At 39.8% G+C, this 10,624-nt stretch overlaps 1 protein-coding gene across 5 annotated transcripts in view; it reads right to left on the bottom strand.

Annotated features, from left to right (window-relative positions):
- Positions 1 to 6: 6 nt before the first annotated feature.
- LOC307024213 (rho GTPase-activating protein 44-like) overlaps positions 7 to 10,624 on the bottom strand; it is a gene marked incomplete at its 5' end in the record, with an annotated part of 65,914 nt that continues 55,296 nt past the window's right edge. For 3 of the 5 annotated variants that reach the window (XM_079658159.1, XM_079658160.1, XM_079658158.1), the window contains 6 exons: positions 7 to 322; positions 1,186 to 1,380; positions 2,836 to 2,853; positions 5,782 to 5,962; positions 6,286 to 6,377; positions 9,266 to 9,379. In XM_079658159.1, the coding sequence (XP_079514285.1) occupies positions 262 to 322; positions 1,186 to 1,380; positions 2,836 to 2,853; positions 5,782 to 5,962; positions 6,286 to 6,377; positions 9,266 to 9,379 (661 nt within the window). In that variant the 3' untranslated portion in view covers positions 7 to 261. The remainder of the gene's footprint in view (positions 323 to 1,185; positions 1,381 to 2,835; positions 2,854 to 5,781; positions 5,963 to 6,285; positions 6,378 to 9,265; positions 9,380 to 10,624) is intronic. The other 2 variants (XM_079658161.1, XM_079658162.1) reach the window with 2 other exon arrangements.

The following is a 10,624-nucleotide window of genomic DNA, read 5'->3' as shown; positions in this document are numbered from 1 at the left end:
GGGGTAGGCGTAACCGGAGTCCGACCAATTGGAGGATGCATCATCCGAGCTGCAATGATAAACACGTCAATGTTTCATGGGGTTCGAGCTGCAGAGCTGAGTGCAGGGAGGCATTACAGCTTAAGACTGAGAGCTGTGGGATTTATTGTTAGGAGAGTTTAAGTTTGGGAGGAAATCAGGCGAATATTATTTATTGTGAGAACAGAGGAAACAATGTGGAAGAAATGGGAAATAAAATCAAACTGAAAAGTGAAAAGTGAATCACCTCATCCATTGCAGGGCTTTGCGACAATGGACTGTAAAGCTGTTAATGATGCTTGGACTAATGACAAAAAAACAAAACAGATATAGTTCATGCACATGCAGCAATGAAACACTCAACTATGGATGAGCTTTTCTCAACTTTGTTTCCACATGTTATATGAAACAACCTAAGGACAAGAACACATCTTAACATGATATAGAGTTACACCACTCAGGCACAACATGTTTCTTCCAGATGTGGCTACTTTATGAAAGAATTAGAGATGAGAAATGAACACCAACTTAAAAAGGGACAGTTCACCTGAAAATGAAAAATGCATATTGTTCCTCTAACATGTAGTAGTATTGATCAATCTAGATAATAATAAAACAACTAAAAGACAATAATGTACTTCTCTCTGAGTGGTGATATGGTTTCAGCATGCAGTTTAGCAGAAAGAAAATAGTTCCTATATCAAACTGCTCAGTCAGTGGATTATCTCTAGTAACTGGGCCATTGATGTTTAATCAGCTAATGTATTTGTTGGCCCTTGTAAGCAGCACATGGAGGTTCCATCTAGTTCCATTATAATTAGAGAAGGGAGTCGATATCTCCAAAACTCGACAGCTAGCATCAACACAATCTAGATTGAATAGCACTACAGGTAAGAGGATGAATGGGTATTTTACATTTTAGGGTATTACATTTTGCCCTTTTTAAAGCAATGACATCGTTTGACATGACATGCTTCATCCGAGGTGAGACACCGGGGTTCATACAGAGGTGGGGATGAGCATTTTGTGGGGGAAAACAGCAAGAGACAAGAATAACGTGGAGCAGACGGTGCTGTACGGGGGTCAGTTGCAGGGCACGCGGGTGGGTAGGGGAGCAGCAGCAGGTGGGAGGAGGTTAAGGCTAGGGGGGGGGCACGAAAGCCTTACCTGGCTCGATCGCTGTTAGTGGGAGGAGGGGTGGGGGAGGGGGAGGCAGAGAAATCCCCAGCAGGCTGCTCGGGGGTGAGAGCGTCAGTGGGGGCGACGGGGAGGTGCACGCTCGGCGGCGTGGACGAGCATTTACGCGAAGAAGACGAGCCCCTGCGCGCCACCCAAGTAGTGTCCATCACCCTGACACCCATGCTGCAGTGGGACAGAGATGCACAGCCAATCAAATCAAGGGAGGGTGTGTGTGGTTTAGGGGGGGGGGGGGACCACACCCTACACAGATTGTCAGGGATGCTAAAAACGGAGGAGCTTCCCTGTCCATCGTATGTACTAGTGTCACTCCACCCACATTGTATTGCATGGGTGTACTTGTGTACCTGAGCATGCACAAACAGAGAACATTTCCCCTACACAATGTTCAACTCCCTCATTTATGACACATTCTCCTGTAGGATGACAATGTATGAAGTTGAAATTAAGTGAAATTGTGTGAAAACTGCAAAAAAAAGAACAGTTTGAATTAAGTGAAGAAGTACATGAAGATGTGATGGTCCTTTTGGCATTTTGGAAACACCCATTATTTGCTTTGTCTGTCCATTCAACTGAAGCTAGCATCTAGTTAGCTTAGCTTAGCATGAAGACTCAGTGGGGCTCTGTCCAAAGATGAGCATTTACCAGCACCTCTAAATCTCAAATCTAAAAATGTAACCACACGAAAAAAGGAGTATGTTATATGCTGGAATATATCTTGGTCGAGACTGAGTAATGACTTTCTTACGATTTGTCCACTAACTTTTTGACATTAGCTAAAAACATGGCGGGTGACACTATATATTGGATTTGTTGGTAATGCGTATCATTTTCTAATGTCATTTGTAATATGTTATAAGGTTGTTACCATTATTTGCTGTTCGCAATGGGTGATCTATTTTAGTTACAAAACTTGGTCATCAGCAATAACTCTGATAAAAGTGGTGATTTTAGGTAAAACAAAAAAACACATTTTTAAAACTAGCCAGAATTGAGAACACATCTTTTTGTAGCATCTATTATGTTTCACGTTCATTATGCTTTCAAAATCTTAACACACTGAAGTTAGAAAAACGACGTTCTAACTCGGTAGATCGAACAATCTAAGGAGCATACTGTATGAATGCACCACAAGAGGTGACCTTTCATCTTTTTACCTGGCTAGCTCCACCTACTTCGAGTCTTTATGCTAAGCTAATTGTGAGCAGGATCGCATTTAACGAACACACATTAGCAGAAATCGTTTAAGAGTATCACCCGACATTTTTTTTTAAATATTTTTGATAGAAATAACAGGAAATAACCTAACTATGAATAGGACCTATAAACAAGAGGCTATTGTACTCACAGGCTGAACAAATGTATCCACTAGCAGAAAGATGCTACTTATGTAAACACAGAAAGAAAAGCCTGCTTTGTCCATGCTCCCCCTTTTGTCCCCCCGCTCTCTTAGAGACATTGAACTATAGGAGTCCAACAGGCAGACCTGCTCAGAGCATTAAACACACACACGACAAATGAGCGACACTTCCTGTCAACGTGCAGCTGACACAAAAAGATGATGAATAGACCGATGAGAGGATGACTCGGTGGGGGGGGGGGTGAGGATCTATACTGTACCTTTGTATCTTCCTAATGCTGCATAGTTAAAAACAGAGACAAGCACAATGAGGACACGCTCATTAACAGCACTGTTATCAAAGCAGTAGAGCAACTTTGGTAGGATCAACCATTTAAGACAAGAGCCAAGAAAGAGGAACAAAACGGGGGGCTGGCCCGGCGGGGGGGCTGAAGGGGATCAGAGTCACGCTGAGTGTAATGAGGAGAGCGATCTGACGGGTGATGTGTGCTCTCCCTGGAGCGCTTCAGCCACGTCAAAACCCGGAGAGAAATGATAGTCCCATTAACGCTAATTAGCTCAGTTTCCCTAATGGATAGCAGAAAATCCCCCCCAAAAAGAAAAATCTGGTTCATTCATGCATCATGCTGAGTATTTCATATTCATGGTTCAACTACAATGTTACTACCAAAGATATTTGGACACCCTTTATTTAAGTTTTGGTGGCTGTTCTTCATGGTTTTAGCCCATAGTTCCAGTGGAAGGAGTTTTTTAGACAATATTGAGCATCCACATTTTTAGCAAAGCTTGAGTAAGACTCTTTCTCGTTTCAATGTGGTGATTCCCCCATGTACAAGTCCAGATTTCTGGCCAAAGAGCCCCTGGGCACAGACATGTAAAAGGCCCCAAGCCCACATTCCTAACAACAATAGCAAACAACGTTGAGAGATATCTTTTAGGTCATTGTGTGTTTGCATTCGTTTTGCATCGCTTTATAGATGTTTTGTGTTTTTCAAGGTATTTCTGTGTCTTTTTTTGGATCTCTATGTAGCCTTTCTCGCTTGTTGGTTGTTTTTCACTTCTTTGTAGTTGCTTTGGTGATTTGGAGGTGTCTAGGTGTCAGTCTAGGTGTCAGTTTTGTGTCAATTTGTGGCTATTCTGTGCCTATTTTTAATTCTACACAAGATGAAGAAATGTTAGCAGGAACATAAACAGATGCTCTGAGACAGGGCCGATACGAAACATAAAAATCTCATGCATTACTCTGATATCAAACTTTTGATCTGACTCTCTGCAGGTAAGTAAATAGGCTTCTACATGCTCAAAGAGCATCGAAGGTTTTTGTAACTGTTGACTTTCTTATTGCACAAAAGATATTGCTTGACCAGCAAGTTCTTTCTTTTTATGTCCAGACTACCTACAAATTGTTTTAACTTGCCAGATTAATGTAGAGGATAAGTGCAGCATGTGTCCTTCAACTACTCCTGCTCCCTACATAAAATAAAGGGGAAATGATCCCATCTTTATTCTTCACATGTAGGCAGACAGATCCTCTCGAGCAGAACATTTGAGTGTCTGGAAGTCAATTAAGTATTTGACAGCAGTGTGCACTACGTAGACATATAAAGTCAAACTTTATAACCATGTACACTGCTAAATCTAAAAATCTTTTATACAGAAAAACTCAAATTGGAAGGTGCTGCTGAGCCTGCTAATTCTGAAGATTCTGTTTCTATTGTAAGCTGGGTTCTATTGATCAGACGCGCGCGCGCGCGCGCACACACACACACACACACACACACACACACACACACACACACACACACACACACACACACACACACACACACACACACACACACACACACACACACACACACACACACACACACACACACACACACACACACACACACACACACACACACACACACACACACACACACACACACACACACACACACACACACACACACACACACACACACACACACACCGTGTCCAGGTTTAATTAGCGGGCTGCATGTGGTCTCAGGGCTGATCAGACTCAGACTCGCCGCGGGGCCTGATAAGGGTGTATTGAAGCATTAAAGAAAGAGACAGTGAGACAGACAGAGAAAAGAGAAAGAAAGCCACCCTCTGGGCCTCGGCTAATCCTCCTCCACAGCTCCAGGATTGTCAGATTCCTCATTTCACAGACTAAATGTCATCTTTCTCTTTCTGTTTTCTCACTTTCGCTCACTAGACTGCAGATACGAGTCATTCTGTCCACCTCATAGTGAAACTGAGCTTTTCACTGCGGCCCTCATTACACTTGTGTAATTACACTTGTGTAATCAGTGGGGAATTCTTCTCCCGTTTGAAGAGAATCATGCAGAAACTGGACTTGCCTAGAAGTGTGGATGGTGTGTAGAATCACTGGGAGCTCTTACACAGTTTCCTGTCTTTGTTTGATTTCAAGACATTTTCCCTCAAAGTTTGTTTGCCTTTGAACTCTCATTCGTCTTGTTTCAAAAGCATATTGAACCCAACATGGCAGCTTATTTATATGTTATATAGAGGATACAGCACCATGTTAGATTTCATTGCTGTACAAAGTCTTGGACCATTATTTTATCGACAGCAGTTCTTGAATGTAATCAGGTACATTTTATGTGGTTATGTACAATTTTGTGGTACTTACTGTACTTTTTAAAATAACAGCTTTAATACTTTCTTATTCATTTTATTTATAATAACTATTTATGTTTTTTAATTCATATTAATTGTATTATTACTTTTTGCATTTATTAATATATTTTAGAATCTTTTGGTCAATTCTTTAAAAACAAAGTTTGAAAGCACTTATTTACAGTTTATTTATCAACTTTATTTATAGAGCTATCCTGCTTAATATATTCCATTTGTATTAGAACAACAATTATTATTACTTAGTTTTACAATTTTGTATACTATACTTCATTAAACTTTAGTGAAGTTAAATTAACTTCACACAAAATGGTATATCTGACTCTTAATCATTTTCTGACAAAATGAGTTACTTTTTGTATTTATATACATTCATAAGTGAATTTCACACTCCAATGATAGAAGCTGATACAAAGAAAGTCCTGCTTATTTCAGACGCTAATTTGCTTTCTTATTTGCAATAAATTAGCATATGACTTACGGTACTTAAGATTAACAATAAACAGAAATGCATCGTAGCTTGTCTAGAGGGGTCTTACCCGTCCTTCTTATAGAACTCCAGCATCATGTTGTCCGTGGCGACGCTCAGCGGCCGTCGGCTCTGGTCGTTCTGCTTCCTCTCTATCTGATCCATGTCAGGAGACGGCATCAAGCTGTAGTTGGCGTTGTGGTTTGTGTGGACCGGGCTTCCGTAGTTCCCTGTGACGTTGAACTCGATTTCTATGACGGACCAGAAAAAAAGGAACAAAATACAGGAACTATTCAGTGTGTTGTTGTTTGAGTAAGTCTAATCAAATCCCCAATAATAAAAAAAAAAGTAAGTATCTAAGCAGTGTTGGAATGTAACTAAGTAAATTTACTTATGTTATCTGTCAAATATTTCCTGTCTAGTAAAAATGAAATATGAAGTTGTTTTTTTCTGATAAACAGAGGATCAAGTGTTCCTTTATCTGTTGGAGAGCACTTTAGAGCTTTATTTACTCTAACAAAGTAAATAAAGTATTTAAAAAGGCTTTGGGATCAGCAGGAAAATGCACGGTCACCTCCAGGGAAGAACCAGTCTGCGTGCTGGATGATGGGCTCGATGATGCCGACGATCTGCAGGGACACGGTGGTCATCATCTCTGTGATGTTCCTGCAGACAGAGAAAAGAGGCTTTATTACAGCGAGCTGGAGAGGATCAGGAAGATTTACACTCGTCTGTGATTAACCCGTTTTTATTGTATTGCAGAAACATTCAAAAGGAGAAAATTAAAAGCGTTTTCGGAAAGGTTGGCTGTTAAAATACTAATTAAAAGTAAGAGGGGGATAAAGGGTTTGTAAGATTTACACAGAGATATTATAAGGGAGGTGTCCTTCACTCTTTCTAAACCGCTGACTCATCCTCATCATGAGTGCACTTTCTGCTAAATTCTCCTCAAGATGTGTGTGTGTGTGTGTGTGTGTGTGTGTGTGTGTGTGTGTGTGTGTGTGTGTGTGTGTGTGTGTGTGTGTGTGCCTATTGGCCTTTTTGTTATTATTACTTTGAGCTCTGAGCAGCATCATGAATATTAGGAGATATTAAAATGTGCCACTAAGAGAAATGACATCCCTGTGGAACTGCATACAGAACAGTATTATTATAATAGAACGTTTATGAAAAAGCACGCTCCTCTTCTAGACTGAACAAAGAGGACACTGAGGTTCTACCGCACCCAAACATGACACGATAGTAACTTGCATTTTCTCCCCCTTAAAAGATTCCTGATGCTGTCCATTTTTAGCTCCTACTGTGCAACCAAACTTGTGTATACACTCATAATTCATTTAAGATGTTAGTAGTGTTCACAAAGTTTCAAAAGATACCAAAAACGGCATGTCAGTTTATGTTGTTTAAATATGTATACATACAACTATGCAAAATACATACAAATGAATTTTATTTGGATGGATTTCAATGTGAACATCTTGCTGAGACCCAATATATATATTAATTAAATGTTCTTTTTTTAAATAATAATTGGGACGCAGGAAACAAATCTCAAAGAGATTCTATCAAAAACATAAACATTTATATTTAATAACATGTCCCTTTTAGTGGACATTGGTTCCACCTGTCAGTAGGTTAAATTAGAGAACAGTACATTCACATTAAATATTTAAATGTACTTTTAAGATATGTAATATTAAAAAGGTATCGTGCATGCTTTTAACTGGTTATTCATGTGTGTGTGTGTGTGTGTGTGTGTGTGTGTGTGTGTGTGTGTGTGTGTGTGTGTGTGTGTGTGTGTGTGTGTGTGTGTGTGTGTGTGTGTGTGCCTCAACATTTTAGTTTGCCTCATTCAGAGTTCTGTTTCTTTAAGAATGGAAATTGGTTGAGAAGAAGCTACCCTCTGTCCCCCACAAAGCACAGAGGTTAAAATGTGTGCCTTGAAAGCCCCTTTCATTATTTCACCGGTTCGGCTTCGCACTCATTTGAAAAGACATGAGACATGCTCTGTTGGTCACTCCCTTAATGTATGTTACATCATTAAAAACGCCAAGGAAGTGCTCTTCAAAGCACCAGGACTCAAACTGTATGCATGGTGTTTGAAATGAAGCCTCAATGTCATGTCCTCCACAGAGGACAAATATGAAATGCTGGGTCTCAAAAGGATAGCTTTAGTCGAGAGCTGGAGTAAGTTTATGCAGAATACCATTAGAAAAAGAGGAAAAAGATGATTATAATTCGTATCTATTTTCTATAGGGAAATAAAAGGTGAAAGAGTGGAAACTAGGTTAGATCTAATTAATTATACATCTGTTTTGTACAGCAGTGCTTGTCAAAGTGTGGTCCGCGGACCACTGCTGGTCCGTGAGCGCCCCCTAGTGGTCCGTGAGTATATTGGTAAAATTTGAAATTAATTAATTAATTTAAGTTTTCCGCACTCTCGCGGGAATATCTCCACAATGGAGCGAGCTTAAGTTTCACTTTCGATTGCATGATATAGCCCAGCGCAACACCTTCATCACACATGTTGCCACTTGTTTATACCATTTTCCAGGCGATTTGTAATCTGTTCTAGAAAAACGATGTGTTTTTGGATATTTGTGGAGTTAGGTGGTCCGCGAGCGTTTTTTTATTGGTTAAGTGGTCCTTGGTATGAAAACGTTTGAGAAACACTGTTGTACAGCATGGATATCTGTAACTTCCCGTCATGTCTGCTAAATTATTCATGTCATGTTAATCAGGTTCATGTTATTGTTTCACGTTTAGTTCATAGCCCAGGTTAGATTTATGTTTAGTCAAGTCTTTTTGTTCACCTGTCTAGTCCTGTCATTGCACTTCCTGTTTTATTTTTGTACTCACCTCTTGTCTCTCATTTTAGGTCCCCTTACTTCCTCCCTTTGTGTGTTTTCCCGCCATCTTCAGCGTCTGCCCCCCCCCTGATTGTTTCCACCTGTTCCCCCTTACCTCATGTATAAATAGTCCTGTCTCCCTTTGTCCTGTGCCAGTTCGTCTTGTGCCTTGTGCCATTTAGAGTGCCAGCTTGTCTTGCCAAGAGATTATTGTATTTTGTGACCATAGTCAAGTTTATTTAGTTTGTAATTTACTTTGCTACGTTTTGCCTCTCAGGAGTGATTTTTTGTTTGAACTTTATACTTTTCCAAAGTAAAGACTTTTTTTGAACAAACTTTCTTTTGAGTCGTGCGTTTGAGTCCAAGTGTCTGTCAAGGTTCCTAACAATATCAATACTTGACCTTTTATTGAGGAGCTTTTGCAAAGGAACAGTGATCAATTGTAATATAAGCTATAATCTTTACTTGTTTTAGGCACTTTGAACTGAAAACATTTGGCATTCCTAGTTTTAAGCAGCAGTGGAAATCAAAACATTTTAAGTTCACATTCATTACAGAAGAAAAACCACAACGCATGTTTTTGCATTTGTAGTTCCTTAAAAATGAACACAAGGTGCATTCTGACGTCGTACTGTAAGTTGTATGTTATATTCTTTGATAAAGAAATGTTAACTACTGACTAAGTATGCGTCTCTGCTGTCTCACCCTTCGTTGTGCATCCACAGCAGGTTGGGTCCCAGGACAATAGCGATGTTTCCAGGAGTCATCTTGTTCAGATCCTGGTATTCAGTCAGTTTGGAGAGGAACTTGATCAAATACCTGTTCATACAGAAACAGGGAATACATTAGATTTTGTATTTTAGATTTTTTTGTGTACATTTAAAAAAAGGTACTTTTCCATTGCTGTCCTGTAAAAACATACTTCAAAAGCTAATAAAAACTGCCCTGCTTTTAGTTTTGTGTGAGTTCAGTTTTCTACAGATCTGATTGTATTGACATTTTTAATTTTTATTTAAGAGGTAAACACTTTGTTGCATTGTTTTCACTTGACAGCGGTGATTTACAAAAACTAAGAGTGTTACATTTGCAGGAGGCTCACACTCTCTGGAAATGAAATCATTTACCAGCTGCAGAGTTAATGAGATACTTCCTATCTGTCTGGGTTGGGTTTGTGTCGCTGTTGATACTGTGCCAAATGTAGAGTCACATTTACACATCGACTTTTTATTGGTTATATTGGTGAAAGTGGGAAATAACAGAACAGAACTGAGCTGTAGTGTAGCTCAAGTTTCCCACCCTGCTTTCTTCATCAAATCCAAGACTAAAAGAGAACACTGTGCTTCCACAGAGCATGCCTGCATGAATTACACTCAGCTTATTATAACAGCAAACTCTCGTTGTTGTCTCTTCATCTCTTTCGAAAACCCAGAGATGTGGCAGTGTGTTTCTGTGCTGACAGAATGATTCATCTGGCTGAGCTGCAGCTGGATGAGCATCAGGCTCTCTCCAGCGGCAGCCATTATCCGGACAGGTGACAGGTCTGCTCAAAGGACGCCTGCCTAAAAATAACACCTATTTGTGCGATTCGATTATGACACTGACAAGTGCTGCAGTATCTCTGCTCTTTCAATTTCTCTCCCGTCTCTCCTCTCTCACTTCCTCTACCCCTCGCAGTGCCTTTTGATCGAGAGATAAGCCCTCTGGCAAATATCTACAGCTCATCTTAATCCACCTCCGCCATAAGGCCTCTGTCTCAGCACCGCTTCACACTGAGTTATACATGTGGAAGGTGTAGATTAGAAGCATACAAAGCTTAATGTAGGTTTACTGTTTCCATGGTAACAAACAGTGACATCTGCTTACCGATTTTTTAATATAAACTAATATCTAATTGCAGAGAAAGTATTCAGATCTGAAACAGTTGCAAATCTTGCAAAGTAAAAAGTACAGGCATCAAAATACTTAAATACATAGAGTACCAAAAGGAAATCAACTCAATACGCAGAATGCAAGAGATTATAGATTATCAGTCATACTAAATGTATGTACTGCTGGATTGCTTAA

This window comes from Notothenia rossii (genome assembly GCF_949606895.1).
Source record: "Notothenia rossii genome assembly, chromosome: 11".
In the NCBI taxonomy this organism is placed as follows: Eukaryota; Metazoa; Chordata; class Actinopteri; order Perciformes; family Nototheniidae; genus Notothenia; species Notothenia rossii.
Note: the sequence above shows the minus strand (reverse complement) of the source record. Positions and strands in the feature narration are given on the sequence as shown.